The 20,412-nt window shown below is 33.5% G+C and overlaps 2 protein-coding genes across 4 annotated transcripts; both read right to left on the bottom strand.

Moving 5' to 3' along the window:
• Positions 1–4,319: 4,319 nt before the first annotated feature.
• Positions 4,320–10,320, bottom strand: LOC110817927 (NAD(P)-binding Rossmann-fold superfamily protein). 2 transcript variants are annotated; one of them, XM_022046652.2, is made up of 6 exons: positions 9,964–10,320; positions 9,414–9,573; positions 6,219–6,406; positions 5,784–5,907; positions 5,339–5,469; positions 4,320–4,687 (listed from the first exon to the last, which is right to left on the bottom strand). In XM_022046652.2, the coding sequence occupies exons 1-6, from the start codon at positions 10,186–10,188 to the stop codon at positions 4,559–4,561; spliced, it is 957 nt and encodes a 318-aa protein (XP_021902344.1). In that variant the 5' UTR covers positions 10,189–10,320; the 3' UTR covers positions 4,320–4,558. The 2 variants fall into 2 exon arrangements, with proteins under 2 accessions (XP_021902344.1, XP_088064951.1); XM_088208825.1 differs by having other exon boundaries at positions 9,887–10,027.
• A 2,173-nt stretch (positions 10,321–12,493) lies between these two features.
• LOC110817918 (AMMECR1 family) lies at positions 12,494–19,935 on the bottom strand. Of its 2 annotated transcripts, XM_088208826.1 has the most exons (6): positions 19,917–19,935; positions 19,488–19,692; positions 17,310–17,429; positions 16,064–16,178; positions 13,438–13,531; positions 12,494–13,008 (listed from the first exon to the last, which is right to left on the bottom strand). In XM_088208826.1, exons 2-6 carry the CDS (start codon positions 19,589–19,591, stop codon positions 12,803–12,805), a joined length of 639 nt encoding a protein of 212 aa, XP_088064952.1. In that variant the 5' UTR covers positions 19,592–19,692; positions 19,917–19,935; the 3' UTR covers positions 12,494–12,802. The 2 variants fall into 2 exon arrangements, with proteins under 2 accessions (XP_088064952.1, XP_021902332.2); XM_022046640.2 differs by lacking the exon at positions 19,917–19,935 and having other exon boundaries at positions 19,488–19,875.
• Positions 19,936–20,412: the final 477 nt, after the last annotated feature.

The raw sequence follows: 20,412 nt of genomic DNA on the forward strand, positions 1-20,412 counted from the left end.
TGGTTGAAAAAGTCAAAAAATAAAAACTTACCGGCGGTGAAATTTTTCGGTGCGGTGACTCCACCGGCTCACCTTCGCGGCTGGACATTTTTCTTTGGTGAACCTATAGAAAACAGAATGGTGAACACAATTGTGAAAAAATCGCACGAATTGGGAAACAGGAAGGGGCTCATCGGAGGTGATTTTAGATTTTACTCGTGGCGACACCGCTGGTCTTTACCCCTGATTTTCGGCTCATTCGTCGTTCTTTTTACTCCAATTTGGCCATGGAGGTGTTCGGAATCAAATTTCAAGCAAATAGGAGAATATTTACCTTTTTTGGCGGTCGAAAGTGACTCCAGCGCGGCAACGAGCGGCGGTCGATTTCCTTCTCCGACAACTGGTTCTTCTTCTCCAGTGGGGGGCTGGGGGGTAGGGTTCGGGTTCGGTATGATGTGAGATATTTATACCCATCTCTCTTAAATCATGACTGTTCCTTGCGTTTGATCTCCACCGTCTGATCATGTTTAAAAAAGAACTGAATCTGAACCGTTCATTATGATTTGATCTCGACCATATGATCATGTTTAAAGAGAGAATGAATATGAACCATTCATTGCATTTAATCACGACCATCCGATCACACCTGAGATGGGAACAGATCTTGACCGTTCACACGCGCGGAAATGCATCCGGACCGTTCGATCGTTGGCACGCAGATTGCTAGTGTGGCCTCCCGCGTGGCACCAATTCAGTGTGACTTGCCACCCAACATGCTCCGGTTCGTTGGGGCTACTGATTAGGCGGTCCTACATAGTGCAATTTTTCTTAATTATGTTTTTACCCCCTAGTTTTTGATTTTTTTTCAAAAAATACTCTCCGAACTTAAATTTTCACTCATTTTTTTCTTAAAATTATTTTCAATTTCATCATCCACCTATTTTTTTCTAATTTTATATTAAATAAAAATTTAAAAATTATATTTATATATATATTTTTTTAATTTTAAAATTAATTTCTGACTAAATTTTGGATCTGGGTATTACAACTTTTTCCCTTTAAAAGAAATTTAGTCCCTCAAATTTATCACTCTCTCACTCAATCAAATAGTTGGGGATACTGAGGTTTAAAGTCTAATTCTAACTCCCATGTGGCCTCTCTCTGTATGTGATTCGTCCATAGGACCTTAACGAAGAAAATTTTCTAGTTGCGGAGTACTCTACTTTTTCGGTCCACATTATCCACCAGTACCTCCTCATATGACAGATCCTCCTAGAGTGAAAGGAGCTCGTGGGCCAAGACGTGAGAGGGGTCTGTGTTGTACTTGCGTCGCATATACACATGAAACACATTATGAACCATGGATAGTTCTGGAGGTAGTGTCAGTCTGTAAGCGGCGGTGCCAATTCTGTCTAAGATTTCAAATAACCAAATAAACTGGGGATTTAGTTTTTTCCTCTTGCCAAACCTACTAATTTTGTTAAAATGAGTGACCTTAAAGAACACTCAATCACATATCTCAAATTCCAAATCCCTCCTTTGAGTGTCTGCATAATTCTTCTGTCTGCTCTGACCTATTTGGATGTTCTTCCTGATCTTAACTATTTTGGCCGTAGTCTCCTCCATAAGATCTGGGCCGAATAATTTTCTATCATCCACCTCTTATCAACAGATCAGTAATCTGCATGGGCGGCCATATAACGCCTCGTATGAAACTATGTCGATACTTGCTTGATAGTTGTTATTGTAAGCAAACTCTATTAACGGTAAATGATCATCTCTATGGCCCCCAAAGTCAAAAACATAAGCTCGGAGCATATCCTCCAGTGTGCGGATCGTCCTTTCTGATTGTCCATCAGTCTGATGGTAGAATGCGATACTAAGAGACAATTTCGTTTCATGGCTTGCTGAAAAATAGACCAGAACTGAGAAGTGAACCTGGGGTCTCTGTTGGATACTACTGTCACTAGCACTTCATGTAACCTGACTATCTCTCCGATATATATTCTTACTAGCTTGTCTAAGGGGTCGGTCATCTTAATAGTCAAGAAATATAATACTTAGTGAGCTGGTCAATAATTACCCAAATGACATCATGTCTCGAGCGTGCCCTAGAAAATCCTGTCACGAAATCTATTGTGATGTGTTTCTACTTTCACTCTAGAATTGGTAATGGTTGAAGAAGTCCACCTGATCGTTGATACTCTGTCTTGACTTGCTGACACACCAAACACTTGAAAATAAAGTCGGTCACCTCTCTTTTCATCCCGTTCCATCAAAATTGGGGTCGCATACTTTGATACATCGTAGTACTTCTAAGATACATGGCAAACTTTGAGTTATGAGCCTCTGACATGATGTCATTTTTCAGCTCACTATCATATAGAACACACACTCTATCCTAAAATCTGAGCAACTCATCGGCAGAGACTCGAAATTTTAAATTTATTACATGTTCTGCATCTTTCTTGAAGAATGCTAGAGTGGAATTAATGGATTAGACTTCCTTTATTCTCTGAATTAACTCAGGTTGAACAGTCAGGTGGGTTAAACATGTAACTTTCTTCAGGTCCTGAAGTCGTACCTGTTGTGCGGCCCTTATTACCCTGTATTCTAAAATCATTAGGCGAGCTAATATACCTGCATTTTTTATGCTGAGTGTGTTGGCTACCACGTTGTCCTTGTCTCGATGATACAAGATGTTGCAATCGTAATTCTTGAGGAATTCTATCAATTGTCTCTGACGCATGTTAAGATCCTTTTGAGTGAATATGTATTTCAAACTCTTATGGTCGGTATAGATCTAAAAAGTCTCTCTATACAAGTAATTGCGCCAAGTCTTCAAGGCATGGATAATCGCGACAAGTTCTAAGTCATGGGTGGGGTAGTTTTTCTCATGACTCTTCAACTGTCTGGACCCATAAGTTATGATTTTTCCATACTACATCAAAACACAACCCAACTCTAGGTAGGAGACATCACTATAAACTGTGTATCCACCTGTTCCACTCGGTAAGGCTAACACAAGTGCAATAGTCAACCACTCCCATCAATTCATGTCCTCCTACAAGATTGTTAAAAGTTCCCCATTCGAACCCATGTCCCTAGAGTTGAATGAGCAAACATTTTAAGTCTCCCAATCTCATGTCCGATGTTGTTCAGATATGGCTTAAATTGACCATCATCATTATAAACTAAATTTTTTTATAATCTCTTACATGTGTATGTATGAATTGGTTTGAATTACTAATCACTTTCAACTATACTTTTTTGTATCCTCTAAAACACCCATACAACATATCCTTGTAATACTACTCTACACTCGGTTATAATCTCAATTTTGTTTTATGTCAAAAATGAGTCATTATTTACCTACGTTTCTAGTAGAAATAACATATTCAAGTTATGTACTTTTAGCATGTGATAATGTTTCTTGGTTCCTAATGCCCCTATAATTCCACATTTATGAAGTTATAGTTCAGTAAGTGGATATAATAATTGCTCAAGTACATGGTCTTCCATTCCTTTATCATCTCCAAATTTCTCTAATGAGTTAATGCTCCCTGTAAAGCATCCATTTCCTTTTGCTTTGACCATCTCTATTAGACATTTCAAACAAAGATACATGTCTATTAGGGGGTCGTTATATTGACGATTGTCAGTATCCCTCATTTTTAGCAAACTTCTCACAATGCCTTTCCTTGTCCATCTTTGTTCGAGTCTGTAGATAAGAGTCACCTCTCATTTTTGCTGCAACACGCCCTTTATTTTTCAGACACCTATCTCTATTATGTTGTTATAGGTTATCCATTAACAAAATTCTTAAAGCTACATGAGAATCTGAAGTGCCTAACCTGTCATATGTTCTTCCATCAATGCCTTTCCCTTATCTATATTTTCTTTGTTCCCATATATAAATATATATATATATATATATCGAGTCTCAATATATGAGCTGTCAAATAAGTCTTCATGTACTTCTGTATTAGTGAGACAAACATCTTCAACTTCTAATACCTGAAACCTGCTTCCACTGTCCTTACATTTTAAGTCTCTTTGCACCCTTGCTTCTACTAGTACAACTCCCCTACGGCCCCCAACTCTCCTGTTAACATCCATTATAAATATCAAATTAAATTATTTTAAGAACTCAATAATTTATTTATGTTTTTGGCCTATGATATAGAGGGTCATATATTTTCCATCTAAAACATAATTGTTTTGCATTAAATTAAATTTTATATTACTAATTAAACTAGAAAATAGTATAAAAAATTATGCAATTTCAAAAAATTTAAGGACTGAGTAATGTATTTAAACTTGAAAACTTATACAAAGTATAAAGGCTCAATGATTAGATTTCCTGACATTTTACTTGCAACATTTTGATTACACCAGAACCACCAGAAGAATCAGAATGAATTTAAGTCTTCCAAGATACAGGGTACTAAAATTAACATTGTAATATCTGAAATTCTGTATAATTTCTGGGTATTCCTCTCCCATAATAATGCCCTGCAACTGCAATCAGCTTTGTAAAAGACAGTATCAGGAACACACAATATTTTCGTAAAATCAATTACCAAGTTTCAATTTCCAGGGTCAATTTAACACCATCTACAAATGGGGTTGGCGTGATATCTAATGTTTGAACCAATTTAGTAATGTCCATTGATATGTCACTTGGGGAGATGACACCACGATTAACCTGAAAGAAAAGAACACGATGATTACGTTCTACTGCAGATACAAGTGATTTAGATTAGAAAAACGACTATAAAAATATACAATAATAGAAAAAGAGAAGTTTGATCAGTTGCAAGAAAAATATCTGCTAAATATATTACTTTCTGATTTCACAGACAAGCCATGGAACAGTTTGAAAGCAACGTAAAATTTTTTCTAGCTTCTTACTTACATTGTATAAGGTAATGTCCTCTCAATGTAGAGTTCCAAGGTTATGTTTTGTTTAAATCTATTTTATTCCTATATCTTAATTACTTAGTCCTAGAATTCATTCATAGTCATAACTTACATATTTAATTCATAATTTAGTCATCTCCACTCGTATCTTAAATTTCCAATCATGAATCCACATTCACACTTCCTAGAGGATAAATCACAAAAACTGAATCTTTCGAAATTAAAATATGATTTTCATTTAAATCTTTATCTCATTTATATAATATTTCACTTTTATTCCATAAAATTAAAAGTTGAACTGAGCTTAAACTAATAATTAAATAGTTGGGCATCAATATGAAACCACCAATCCATAATTAATGAAGTAATCCAACATAGGAAAAGCCACACAGCTAAACATGAAGATTAAAGAGATTGAAACTGATTTTTCACATACTGAGGATGCAGATACAGGCTTTATCAAGGAGGTGTTGTATCCTCTTATTTTTGCCACAGCCTCTGCCATTTGAACACGAGAAACCCTGTCTGGTCCACCAACATTTAGCAGTAACTGCATATCTTTACCACCTGGAACCGTAAGATTATATCATAGTTGAGTATTAATTACAACATGGACAGGAGTAATCCAACAGTTATGGTGAACAAAATAAAATCCAATCACTAGCATACAAAGGGTTGTTGGTTCGCTTAAGACAGGCTTTAATTAACAAGTGATATATAGGACTTTTGTCAATTTTTTGTCAGTTATGAAAAACAAAGCAGCGCATTAAACTTTCCCACAAAATTAGTCAGTGTAAAGACCAATTAATGAGAACATGTAAAAGAAGAATGGATAAATTGGTCATCTAATCAAATATCTAAACATGGATACCATATTACACCTGATAACCATATACGTGCCAGAGCTAGTATGATAGCCACAACATCCTTTACATATATCGGGCAGCGGTATTCATCATAAAAAAATTCCACTCTATCTCCTTTGGAGAGGACACCATCAATCCACTGCAAACAATGAGGTTGAAACCATTAGTAACTGATATAAATAGTCTCTTTTGTACATTCCCAGTGCAGACTCTATATATCTAAGCATATAATGGATAAGTGAAATCATGCTACTCCTAGACTAATGTACACTAGCTCATTGTGCATTTCTAGTATTATCCAGCGCTATTCAGGCAAATGCTCTAAAATTGAACTAGGAATGACAGTCACAATTTCTTGCCATGACAACCACGATTCATCCAGGAAAAATAATAATACAGTTTATTTAAGTGCAAATTGCATTCAAGAGAAAATTATCTTCTACAGCACACCTGAATTGGAAGAGACTTCGGAACAGGTGAGATAGTTTGTGGCCCAAAGATGATGCTACTTCTCAAGATTGCAAAGTTTGGCCACTTTTCATAAATAAACTGCTCTGCTGCAACTTTTGATTTTCCATAAACATTTACGGGAATGGTTTCATCTTCTTCCTTATAGAAGGACTTCACGCCTTGATATACTGAGGGAAAAATTGCATCATCCACAATAGAACATGGGAGACATAATTGAAAGAAAATGGCTTGGTAGTAGAATAAAATATCTAAAATGTGCATTCCTCAGAGCATAGTTTATATTCAATTTTATTTTTAGTCACTAATGCTGATGAAAATTTGCTTATATTTCAATGTCTTACCACTTCAGAAATTTGGAAAGCATAAGAATTTTTTTTGGTGGAATTACGTTTTTAGTACTCCTATGGAAACTAGTGGTACAGTATCTAAGATTATAGTCTGTAAAACACAAGACTGAATCTCTAGTCTATTAGTGTCCAATGCAAGGAGAAACTTGATACACTATTTGTCAATTTGCTACTGTTTTCCTCCTTACATGGTAGTTGTTTCCAATTGTCTTTCCCCCTTATTTCCCTCCCGATAAGGATGACTAATTGCAAAGTTTGCCAAAAATTCTTTGAGATTTTTGAAGATATTTTTGGAGCTTTAAAACTCTAAGTCGAGTATTCTCCTAGGAGACAATAATGCAGAAAGGATTTAACCAAGTTTTCTAAAGACCTTGTTCCTTTTAAATTTAGAACTTATTCTAACAGTTGGTAGTCTATTATATAATTTAGTAACATTAACATTTTATTAATGGTTTAAGATGTTTTAAGTTTCTTATTAGAATTTCTTAGTTCTAATGATATTATGATTAAATCAGATCCTAAAATACTTTTTAGATTCTTTCATTATAATAGAAAGATATATGCAAAGAACTACATCACCAGAGTGGTTAAGTATGATCGTACAATGCTATCAAACTCAGCTCAGGTTGGATTTTTAAGGCCTAGTTTCTTCTCTAGTTATTTCCTTCCTGTAAAATCCCAATTTCCAATTCCTAGATGTGACATTCAGATTTAAACCTGATTCCTGAGTGGTGGGATTCTCCATGCATGTCCTACATCAGATGGCTGTCTTGAGTCTTGCAAAAGCATCTTCCAGTTCTGTAGTCAAAATATGTGATGTCATTTCAAGATTTTTGTATCAGGGTGAATTATGGAATTAGATTTGCATATACAGCATATTTATGTGGATTTTGGAGGCTTATATGCAAGTTTAGCTCCATTAGCAAAACTCCATGCCTGTGTTATACAGCATCCTGGCACCATCACGCTCAGATATGAGAATTACTGGCTCGTCATGTGAATATTGAAGTGGACCACCATAAGGACCCACCATTAATAGTACATTAGTGCAATAAGGATTTGCACCGACCACTACAACTTGGTATCTGGAGGAAGAGCTTACGAGTTCAACGCCGTGCGGGACTATTGCATTCTTGAAGAGGAGAAATGAACCATACATGTTCTCACAGATCATCACTGATGACGAAGTAAATCCCACCTCTAATGGGACGTGGATTTGCACTATAGAAGCAGAACCTTTTTTCCTTGCCTATTGGGATTTTGCACAAACACATCTCCTGCTGGATCTTCCTACCAATTTCGAACATCTCTAATCTGTTTTCCTGCATCTTCTGTAATTTCCCTTGCATATAGCATGCTTGTTTCTACCAATTTGCTTCCAACCTTTTGGGGCCTGTAGTAGTATGATGTATGCCACTGATTTCAGGAAGGAGATCGAACAGAATAGCAATATTCAATTGGTAAAGAAGAACTCAGCAAGAGGATTGAATATTCAACTATTATAACAATTGTTTTGAAATGATTTACAAGAATATAAAAGGAGAGAGGGAAGAGAATAAGGAGATTTAGAGGAAAGAAATCATGGTTAGGAATTGAAAAGAAAGAAACACAGGACAAGAGGGCTATTTCCTTCATGTAATTTTTTCCTCTTTTCTTTCTCCCGTTACATATCTCTGTAGAAGCTTCCAATGACCTCCTGTAATTAATCTCTAACAATTATCGAACTTACTCATTAACTAGCTGTCAGGACCATGTGAAATGTATGGCTGACTAGGTCAAATAAATGGCTGACCAGGTGGAATGTATTGTTGACTAGGTGAATGGTATGGTTGATCGATTATTTGTCTCGTCTATTCCTACCATTACAGCATAAGGAAATAAATAAGGCAGAGTGGGAAGTGATTGAGGGGAAAAATTTAATCAAAAATTACAGTTTTTCTCTCAAAAATAATTACTCCTCTCTCTTCTACCTTTTCAACCTTTCTTCTCCCTAAGTCTGTTCTCATCTTCTCCTAAACTCTTTTCTAATTCTGCTGCAAGTCTTCTTCCTCCTTAATTTCTTCACAAGTTAGGTCAGACTCCTAACACTATTCTATTCATTTCCACATGTTGCAAGGCATCACAAGCTGATTGAAGAGCTAAGAGCAATTCTTCAAATTAATATGGAGTTTCTCATGTCAAAAGAACTACCAACACTCCATTATATCCAATTTACATGTTTATTTTGTTGTCAAGTTTGCCAACTATAGATTGTTCCCTCTAAATAGACAACCACAAAAGAATTATGAAAAATTTGTATTACCTTTGTCGTAAGCAATACGAATGTACTTCCATTAAAAAAAGTTATGACTGTACTAGGTCCTTTCTTAAGAAAGTACTTGCTTGCATTTGGAAGTTCATATTTTTCACATCAAAAGCTTGTTTATAGTAATCCTTTAAGCGAGTTTACATAGAACTGAAACATTTAATCCTCAAAAGTCAATTTATTGCAATTACATAGTTTGTGAATGCCCCTATTCAATCCTGTAAAACAAACATCTTCTATTATATTCATTTGAAGCCTCCTCAAATTGTTGAAACTGTTAAATAATTTATTGACCTAGCAATTTATCTCAAAAAATTTAAATGATAGGAAATGATTCAACTTTATCAGTTATAGGTCTAACAGAAACCACCAAGTAATTCGATTGAATCAAATAGCTTAAAGGCATAAAAGTAAATACCCAAAACCCATCAAGACAAGTTATCATAATGCAGAGATTAATCAGAACATCATCAACTATCTGTTCACTAGACAAAACCCAGTAGCAAGATTCCTTTGACTTACCTTGATCGGTAGAAAGATGGATCAAAAGGGTAGTCTTCTCATTAAAGCTCGACAACCAGCCAATAAGAGAAGAAGGCACATTAATAGACATAGCAGCTCCAGGATCCGCCTCACAGGCCCGAGGCACAGACAAGGCAGCACAATTTACGACCACATGAGGCTGGCAATTGCAAAAATTATTTCCTTCTCAGCATCCAAAATATGTAAGTTATATTTCATTATTTAAAAACCCATTTTTCTCCTCCAAGCATCTGATAAATAATTTAAGCCCAAGTATCCCCTACTAATTTGTTTCAAAAAGAACACAGTAGAGTGCATTTTAGGAAGAATTATTCAATCAAATTCCAAAGATCCTGGATAAAATTTGGCAGTAGTGTGCATTTCAGGTAGAATTATTCAACCAAATTTCAAGATCCTGAATAAAATTTGAAAGCAACGGCCAAATTTGTAAAAAAGAGAGACCAATCACTAACCAAATTCATATAACTTTTCTCAGTAAGCTAAACGAAGATTGCGTCCATCGATCCAAGGAAGAAAAAAATAACCAGACCTGACCAAATCTGCGAGAAATTCCATCGAATCCATGCCCAGTCTTTAAATCAAGGGGAAAGGCGAGAGAGGAAGGAAAGGCATGGAGCAGAGAGTGAGGGGGAGGGAAGGAGTGGTGAGTAAATGCGACGTCGTAAGGGCTGCCATTGATATCTGAGAATCCTTGCAGCAAATGTTGTCCCAAGTAGCCTGTGCCGCCCACCACCAACACTCTCTTCTTGCTCATCGCTTAATCTCTGAAACTGAGAGCAGATATATCTTAATTTTGCTCAGTATAAGCATGGCACCCATGCTTATACTCACTGCTCGGACGGGACCTTTCCCTGTCGTTTCACTGTCATATGTGAATGTGAATTTTACACTGTAAAAAACAAAATTTTCATGGACTAAAAACAATTTCTATGGCGAAAAATCAGACATGGACACAATTACAAAGGCTAACACAATTATAAATGTGTATAAAATATTTAATAGCATATATACTATATATTATGATATATGTATATAAATTTAATGTACATAATAACATGTTGAGGTAGCATGATCATTAATTTTTAAAAAGAGATAAAAGAATTTTGTGGAATTTAAAAAACAATAATATAAGGGAAATTTTGAATATTTTTGTATAATATAAGAGAAATTTTAATATTTTAGCTCAAAATCCTTATACATATTTTTCATGGGCAGAAGTACCTTACCAATTCTTCCATTAGTTAGGTTTTTTCTGTATAAGTTCATGTAGTAATTTTTTGTCTATTTTAACACAATATTTTTAAATTTTTACTGAATTAATTTTTAAAATTAACTATCGTTTAAGAGCCTTTAACTTTTAGATACATGTTGAGAATTTGTCAAAAATCATGAGAGTAAATAATCGTGACATACAATATATACTCACATTAAATTAAAATTTTAAAAATTAATCAAAATGTATATTAATTTTTGTACTAATTTATTTTTTATATTTAAGTTCTTATACAAATTTTTAGTTTATTTTAACCATATACTTTTAAATTTTTATCAAATCTACCTTCAGTACTAATAATAAGGTAATAATTCTAAGTACGTGACTTATCACGTATTAAAATCATGACAAAAAAGTAATAATATGTCATTCGCGTAAGATTAAAAATTTAAAAAATCTATTTAAGTGCCTGAGAATCATCTTTTTGTCATTTACATTTTAATTTCAAAAAATCTCAAATCTCAACTCCTTATTTCTTCTTATCTTCGTCCCTAAAACTAAAGTAAAAACAACATGATCTTGTCATCATTTCCTTCTTCTTTGTTAATCACGATCCTCCAAACAAATAAAAAAATTTACGAAATCTTCACTTAAAGAAAAAAAAAATAGAAAAAAAACTATAATACAATATTTATGGTTTATATGTGTTTATGATAAAATGATAAAACAGTATAAACAGGTACAAAAAACTCATGTAAAACTCGTTTTGCCATTTGTCTTTTTCCTACTTCATTCTTCGAGCAAAGATTTCATGAACTTCTTTGTTTGTTTCGAGAAGCACAATCGGTAAGGAAGAAGGAGATTATGAAGAGATCGTGTTGTTCTCTCTTTACTTTTGAGGAAGATAATGGGACGAAAGACAAAGGACATGATGAGAAGATGACTTTTAAATTTGGGAGTTGGGGCTTATGAAAATTAGGGCATAAAGGAGATAAATGGCAAGAAACTAATTGTGTCCTAAATGAATTTTTTAATATTTGCATCTGACATGGATAAGACGCCATGTAACGTGTTATCAATTACATGTTATGATTTTGATAAATTATTGATTACGTGTTTAGAAGTTAAATTTAAAAATATAGGATTAAAATATATTAAAAATTAGTACATAAGTTTGGATAGAAAGAACGAACTAGTATAAATGTTAATAGAGTATTTTCAGCAAATTATTTAATTTGACATGAACAAAATGTCATGTAACACGTTATCGCTTATGTATTATGATTTTGATACATCATCAGTTAATTTTTAAATTAATAATACCTAAAAAATAATTAGTATTAAGATTAATTCAGTAAAAAATTAAAAATATATAGTTAAAATAGACCAAAAATTAGTACCCTAATTTAATTGGAAAAAAAAAATTAACTATTTTAAAGATTGATAAGGGCATTTATGCCTTTTTATCATGTTTATGAAATCGCTGGTTTATGTTTTAATTAAAGAAATTAAGCTCCTACAATTTTGCAATGAATAAAAATGGTGTATAACAAATTCAATTAACTTTAATGGAGTTTGTTTTATTAAATTATATTATTTATTTCAATTTTATTTTTATTTAGTATTTTAAATTACTAAAAGAATTAAAAGACAATAAAAGCCAGGCGCATGAGAAGGATTATAACCAAACAAAGAATCAAAAGTCAACTTCAATATTTCTTTTTAATAAAAGTACTTTAATGTTTTATCATCATCATCATCATCATTGTTTAGCATGCACATATCTCGTGTTTTATTATAAGCAATGCAAGCTACTCCTATATGGTAAGGGTGGGAAAAACATCCATTGATAAACAAACACGCTGGGACTTTTAATATAAAAGAGTTGTACAGGAGGACAGCTTCCCATCAGAAGCTGCCAAACATGGTCTTAATAAAATAGAAACACCAGAATCCAATTCAGGCGTTCACCTTAATTTCCTTCTTCAAAATCAAATGAGATTGAAGAATGATATTGACAGTTCATGACAATTCCATATGCAACTTGAGCAGGAACAAAATTAAATCTATTCCAGCCCCACTTCTAAAAATTAATTGTTTTAACTTACTCCAATCCAGCTTCTTGTGGTTTTCACAAGAAAGCTTTGGAGAATAATCAATGGGTGCTTGGCTTGGCTCCAGCAATAGACGGAGCTGCGCCTCTGGTAGCTTTCACATACGAAGCATAGTCACTGTAGTGCAGGGTGAATAATGTACTCTGGTAACGGGTCAGTCGTATACGCTTTCTCAGAGACTCGGTGATTGCGCCACCATACCCTGCTTTGCGCATCAGTGAGTCAATTGCCTCCATTTTTGTCCAACCTGCATGCCAAAAAGACACAGGAGCATTTATTACCAGCACCAGCAAGCAATACATACCCGAATGATTCATTGGTAACAGAGAGTTCACACAGCAATTTGGTGAACAAAGCAAACTGAAAAAGAAAAAAGCTTAAAGAGTTCGTTTGATCTTCCTAAGATTCTAGTCTAAGCTGGCTAATTGCCTTGATTTTGAAATATCAAAACGAAGAGCTTTAGTGAAAAGAAAAAAAAAAGTTAGAAGACACTAAAACCAAGAACTGGAAAAGCATCACTGGGATAGGATACCGTAAGAAACGTAGAGAAAAGACACGTCAAACAACCATTCAGAGATAGATGAGCATTCGAATAAAGACCTATTCTTTAATCTGTCAGTCAAAGAATGAAACAGTTTGACTTCTAGATCAGCAACATAATAAGCAGCAGAGGTACCTTCATGGGCTGCCACCTCAGGCAAGTATGTGGCACTTCGCTTAGTATTGTAGTCAGGATCAGTAAACTCAATAATTATACCATGCTTCCCAACCTGCAATTACAACTCAACAGATCAGATAGAAAGGAGGCTAATAATTCAAGTATTATTCTATGTACCCCTCAGAAGATGTAGTTTTTCCTGTGGGTATTACTAAAAGTTCAGCATGTCATTACCCATATATAAAGAATTAATGGAGGACAATCATGTTGGTGATTTACAATTTATACTGCAGTACAGCAAGACTATTTGATATCATTTTCCAAATTCTTTTGGGATAATAGAAGAAGATTCATTAAAAGAAAGAGAAATAATGCAATGCAAAACCAGAGGATAAGGGATCCTCTTCAAAAAATCATGACATCCAAAATAAAAATAGGTACAATTGATTCCACCCATGAAATGATGAGACACTAGTGTTGTGAAAGCATCCATGCGCTGCCAAGAAAATGGCCCTTCCCCACAGCTCCTGAAATGATGATGTGCTGTATTCACTAAAAATCCGATGGTTCCTAGATATACAAAATTCAGTGACATTATTCCATCTGACCATTCTGACTATACTTCGTTATAACATACTGAATACCTGTGATAGTAAGGAATGGAACATATTTTATAGTAAAATCTTCAAACTATCTCATTTTTTAAAAGTCAATTGGCTCAGTTAGTATTATGCTGTAAGGTAGTAAAACTGCTTTTGAAACAGTAAAAACAGCTCTAAGGTAAAATCAGTCCAGTGTTTGGTTAAGCTTATTTTGATACAAAAAAAGGCAATCAATATAAATATGATATTGTATTTAATAAATTATATTATAAAATTAATAATAAATATAGAAATGATAAAAAATTGCATAATAGTAAAAAGAAAACAAATTATTTAACTAACAATAAATATTTTTTTTAAATTTTTAAAATTTTAAAATAGTTAATTTAATTTCATTACTCATTTTTTTGTTCAATATAAATATTGGTCATTATCATTTAGTTTTAAAATGATAATTATTTAAAATAATTTATAATAAATATAAAACTGTTGATAATAAATTTATATTTATTTTATTTAAAAATATCAAATCACAAAATAGTAAGACATAAATTTTATAAATATACATTAACAATATTATTAATCTCCCATAGCAAAACCATTTTTTAAAAACATCTATTAAAATCTTTGAATATACTCATTAAAAATATTATTCACCTCATACAGTACAATCATTTCTTAAAAGCATCTATTTCCGTCCTTTGATTTCGCGCTTATCAAAAGACAATAACAAATTCTGGTTTTATGCAGAAGCACTTTTATTTCTTAACATTTGGCTCGGTTCATGCTTTTGGCAACAATCAGATGCAGAAAATAAACCAGGTGGGCACTAAGTCAATTCTTACACTAAGAAATGAAATCTACACAATGCACAAGATTGACCGCTAGTTTGCTATTATTTTGGGGAAGGTGAAATAAACATATCATAGGTTATGTAAGTTTTGCAATTTAAAACTGCAAGTGAATATGAAATTTTTTTCAAACCATACCAACTGCCATGACCTGTTAACTGTCACTTCTCAGTTATGAAGAAACTCTTACACTGTTAGGATTGAGGGAAGCAGGAGAACTGGAAAGGAAAGAAAAGTAATGGATGCTCGCTTTCCCTTCTATTTTTTGGAAATAATTAGTAAAAGGAAGTGAAAGATTTTATTTTCTTTCCTTTAAAAATTACTTCCTTTTTTTTCCTCCCCATTCCTTTTTGGATATTTACCAAAATATAGTGTTAGACAAACAGTAGCAAGGAGAAAATGAAAGATAAATGCTTCTAAACAATCAACTCAACAACAAAAAAAGCAATTCTCAACCCCCACTCAGTTCTCAGTTAATTTGCATCTACTATGGTGCTAACAAACAGTTAATAAGAAAATGAGGTATTAAGCAGTGAATGTTATTTCAACAGTATTTCTCCTGGCAAAATGTTTTCATGGGTAGAGATGTGAGGTGAATTTTTTTCATCAAACATCAAAAAGACTTTAATTATAGGTCAACAATTGCTATAGAATCTTTCAATTTTAGATATTCTAAAAGTAAATTATTTTTTCAGCTTTCTGTTTAAAGATTTCTTTTATTTGTTTCTTGCTATTCCATGCAGAAACATCATACTCCAAATGTTCTAGAATACCATAGGAGGTCTGAAGGCACTTACCTCATAATCTAGGTAGTTGTTAGCTGTTTCATAATTGGCCAGAATGGAAACCATACATTCTAAATAAGGCACTTACCTTCATGTCAAGGTAGTTGCTATTCTTAAGGTCCCTCTCAGGTTGCTTATTCAACCTTGAAGTACCTATAGATCATTTGAGTATTCTTCATATTCAAGGTTCAATCTAGCATGCAATTTATTTCAATTATTCTTCTTTCAATATTTCACCATAAACGTGTCAATAAATTCATAGCTAGAAAGCATGCAGAAACATCATGTTCTAAGACAAACTCTTTAAGGAAGATGAATCATTAGTGGAAAACTCAACTTCAAGAGTTCCTTATTCCTCTACTACATGCAGAAACATCATATTCCAAATAGGTTCGAGGGCACTTACCTCCCAGTCAAGGTAGTTGTTAGCTGTTTCATAATTGGTCAGAATGGAAACTGTACATTCTAAGTAAGGCAATTCTTTAGCTTGTATAGGGGGAAACCTGCGATCTCTCAAAGCACTGCAAGATGCAACAATGACAAAAAGAAAAGCATCACATAGCATTTTTTTCATTAATCTATAAACGAGCTCTAAATGAATTGGAAAAAAAAAAGTCATAACCAAGTAGTAAGCTTATGAAGTCAACAGAAAACAAATGTACAAACCACCTTTAACAAGTAAAGCTCATCCATGGTTAGTTAAATACATAAACACAAATGGGCTCTAATCAAGCTCATTCAAATAGCTGTTCCACAAGCACAGTGATTTCATCACATCATGAAGAATATCTATGAAGCCTTGTCAAACCTCTTTCCCTCAAACCACAAGTGAGCAAATGATTAAGGAGATTTCAAATACCATCCAGAAATAGCAGAAATTGAACCTTGGATACCCTTCATTTGAACTGCATTACCTATATCTGATATTAAAATATACATTCCTATAAAGTTACAGCTACAGAATAGTGCAGTGTACAAAGTTTCCAATTGGCCTAATAAAAGCACATTGAATCACACATGCACTTGATTATAGATGTTTGTTTGCCTCTTATGCACTGTCACCACCAAGGTATACTGTGATAAAAGGCAACTGTTGACACCTATTAATCGATACCACATTCTCCAAAAGGTAACACTGGGTACACATCCTACAAATATTGTATTCTATATTTTGGTTACTTCATTGACTGGCTGTATCTTTCCATAAGAAATGCCCTGTATGGATATGCATATCTTCTAGTGCCTTCATTCCATTTTTATCCTTGGTGGTCCAGAGAAATATATTTCTAGCTCCAGAAGCCAATGGGCACTTACTATCACTTCTTCCAACTCTATTTTACTAACAATCAATTACATAATAAGAAAAAAAGAAGGATACTAGTAACAGAGGTAACAATCTCAATCTGATGAATATCAGTTTTGTTTTAAATCAGATCAAATAAAAATCAGGACAGGGACAATATATCATCTTTAAGATTATCCACCAAGATTAAAGAAAAATTAAAACCTGCTGAAAAAACATCCCAAAAAGATATTTTAAGAAGTTTTTCCCACCTATTTGGTGTCATTAACAGAGAAATAGGGAGAGATTCCTTACAATGATTACACAACAAGAAAAATTCAGATGCAAATTAAATCCTTGAAGACAATACCTATTTAGAGCACAGTCCCTGAAGCCATTAATGAGGCAGCGGGCTTCTAGAGTTCCAATACATCCACGTAAACGAGGCTCTGAACCATTCACCACTTTCTTCCAAGTGACAAACAATGGGCTGAAGAGGAAGAGTTATGCATCAGATATGGGCATAAAGTGGAAACTATAATATTGTTCCGATCTAATAGAAAGCACACAGCTTATCGATTTTAATTGGAGTAATTTAATTTCAATAGATTATACTTCTCACAAGTTCTTTACTTTTTTGTTGTTGTCATGTCTGCCTAGTCTTATTTACAACAAGAACTTCATTTTCTCTGGTACATGGCCATCCATTACCTAAGAATATTTGTTATCCTTGCTTTCAGCTGAAGATTAAAATTTCTAAATTCATAGCTAGAAAATTCGAAAGTAAAGTGTTTTATTAAGTGGAGAATAATAAATAACAAAAATATAAAACATAATCAAAAGCCATCTTTAGTCTAAGAGATACTTAGTCAGAGAAACTTAGAATTTAATAGTTTAGATAGACTATATAACCATAGAGTGGTTTGTATTTGATTTTGTTTTTATTCTCATTGCTAACATAGGATGGAACCTAGCTTTCTATTACTAGGATGAAGTGACACCTAAATTTCTATTGGGAAGAAGATGATATCCAGCTTCCTATTGATAGGATGAAGTGGCACCCAAGTTTCTTATTTCCAATAATATTCTATCAATTCATTACGCCAATTATTTGCAATTAGTCTATCTTGAAAGACATCTGCCAGCAAATGGCACTTAAATAAGTCATTTCATGTGCTGTAACAGGACACCAAATTATGAGTAAATTCTGACAAACTAAATTAATGTTCCCTCCTCCCATTTCTCTCAAAATCCTGTTCCAATTTGCTCTTGCTTCCCGCTTATTCCTCTATTGCTTGCTTCTCTGCCTCTCTGCTCACTTGCAGTCAAGTCCTCTAGCAGATTTAAACTCTCTTATTTGTGGTATTTTTCTTTCTATTTCCCACCACCATGTGCTGTTATTAAAAAAATGCTCAGTTTTGTGTGCTTCAGTTTGTTCTGTTGCCTCATTAGCGCAAAAGTTCATATTTTGAAGTACAACCAAGGCGCCATCAAACCTGGTTCTCTGGAACAAAATCTAAGCATCAAGTGCTTTGGTGAAATCAATTAACAAAAAATAGGCACAATCTCAATGGCTCAACCATCTTGCCGAATTCTCAAGTAGATAATATGTCAATACAAACCATATTAAAAATGACCAATGGCCTTGAGAGAGCATTATAAGCATGCACAAAAAGAACTGTAAACTCTTCACCTTTCAAACAATGTTAATAGATGTAACAGTTGTCAAACTGCACTCAGCACATATGTGTAGAATAGCAATATGAACACCAAGATTATCGAAATAGATAAACAGAGAGACCCTTCCTCCTACCTCCTCCTTTCCACCCGTGAAGAAAACAAGGGGAGAAAAATTCAGCACCTTACTTTCTTGCATGGGCTCAGGTGAGGAGACTCAACAATTTCAAGTACGAGAAAGCTATGTTAGAGTAAATTACCAAGTGGAACCTCAACTATTGAATGCAAGAGGAAATATTGACATAAAAAATAAGAAAAGCTAAGTTTAAACCAAAACAAATGAACAAAAAAGACATCTTCTGGTCCAAATAAATGACAAGAAAAAAAGAAAAGAAAACACCCTCTGGTTTAAGCAGATTCTAGACAACATACTAAAGATTTTTTTTTTTTGACAGTTAAAACAAAGTAACTGTTTGCTCAATCACAAGCTGTACAACTATTCATAGTCTTTTCACAAAGATTTTGGGTGGCTTTGATAAACATTGCACCCGAAAAAACTCTTCATGCGTTGCATTTGAAAAAATAATTTTAGTTCACATATTTGGAAAGATTAGGAGAATGAACCAAAAGACATTCATAAATTTCTTTTAACACCACACACTAAATGGGCAAAGAGAATTAATCAAAATCAGTAAAGGGAATTGAGAATATATTTATATACACCCCCTAATATAGATGTAAGAAACTCAACATGAGAATCAGAATTGACCAGAATCATACCCTATATGAAAAAAACAAAAAAAAAAACTATCAATGATTTAAGAAAAAAAAAAGGACGAAATCAGAACAGAAGAAAGTAGAGGGAGAGTACTGTTGGCCCTCGTTAAAGGCAGGAGGAGGAGCTTCCTCGCTGTTGTAGTGAGCGATCAAAGCATCGAAGCAATAGACAGCCATCTCCCTATTTGCAGACACCATCTTTCCCCTCCAATTTCAGTCTTCTTCTTCCCCGAACACCAATTAGTGCGGAGAGGAATCCCTCTTTCTGTGCGTGAGGACCAAACCGGAGGGTGGGTGTCCTTTATAGAAAGCACAAACACAGGGAAGAAGATGAAAAAGGAATCAATTAATTTTTTAAACTTTAAATAAATAAATAAAGGGAGAAATGCAATGAAACTTGGACTCTTGCTTCATTTAATTGAAGGGAAAATAAATAATTTATTTAATTTTTGGTCCCTGAAATTATTGAAAGGTTTTAACTTTAAAGAAAGAAAGAAAGAAAGAAAGAAAGAAAGGTTTTAACTTTTCCCCTCTTTCTCTCTTGCGCTCTGCGTGTGTTAATGGACTTGGCAGTATTCATTTCACCTTCTTCCTCACAAGTTCTGCGACGTGTTTTCACCATCCTCCCTGTTTTTCTCCTTTTCTATTTTTTATTTTTGCCTGAAATTATTAAAATTTTTTCAGAAAAAAAAGTTTCTTAATATGTATAAATAACAACTGGATTTATATTCTTCAAAAAAACAAAAAAAAAAAATTGATTTCATCATTCAATTAAAACATAGATGTTAATTAAATTTAGTTTAGTACTTGCTAAATTTGATTTACTATGTATTAAGTGATGACTATGTAAATTATTAAATGATATGTAATTCATAATTTTGTTTAAAAACCATAAAAAAATACTTTTTTTTTTTATAAAATAGGGAGAAAAAGAATAATAAAAATAATAGTGTAAAGAGGAGATATAATCTATACAAAAACTTATTAAATTTTTTTTATCAAAGGTAAAACTTAAATTA

This window comes from Carica papaya, chromosome 8 (genome assembly GCF_054855325.1).
Source record: "Carica papaya isolate Zhongbai chromosome 8, ASM5485532v1, whole genome shotgun sequence".
Classification (NCBI taxonomy): Eukaryota; Viridiplantae; Streptophyta; class Magnoliopsida; order Brassicales; family Caricaceae; genus Carica; species Carica papaya.

What these genes read in the sequence shown, in the direction of transcription:
- LOC110817927 (XM_022046652.2), bottom strand. Translation starts at nt 10,188, where the DNA reads ATGAGCAAGAAGAGAGTGTTGGTGGTGGGCGGCACAGGCTACTTGGGA. An exon ending in TTTCTCGCAGATTTGGTCAG is followed by an intron (nt 9,574 to 9,963) that starts GTCTGGTTATTT and finishes TGCAATTGCCAG; the next exon opens with CCTCATGTGGTCGTAAATTG. An exon ending in CGAAGTCTCTTCCAATTCAG is followed by an intron (nt 5,908 to 6,218) that starts GTGTGCTGTAGA and finishes CATTGTTTGCAG; the next exon opens with TGGATTGATGGTGTCCTCTC.
- LOC110817918 (XM_088208826.1), bottom strand. Translation starts at nt 19,591, where the DNA reads ATGGTGTCTGCAAATAGGGAGATGGCTGTCTATTGCTTCGATGCTTTG. An exon ending in GCCTTTAACGAGGGCCAACA is followed by an intron (nt 17,430 to 19,487) that starts GTACTCTCCCTC and finishes CTTCCTCTTCAG; the next exon opens with CCCATTGTTTGTCACTTGGA. An exon ending in ACAACTACCTTGACTGGGAG is followed by an intron (nt 13,532 to 16,063) that starts GTAAGTGCCCTC and finishes TTGTAATTGCAG; the next exon opens with GTTGGGAAGCATGGTATAAT.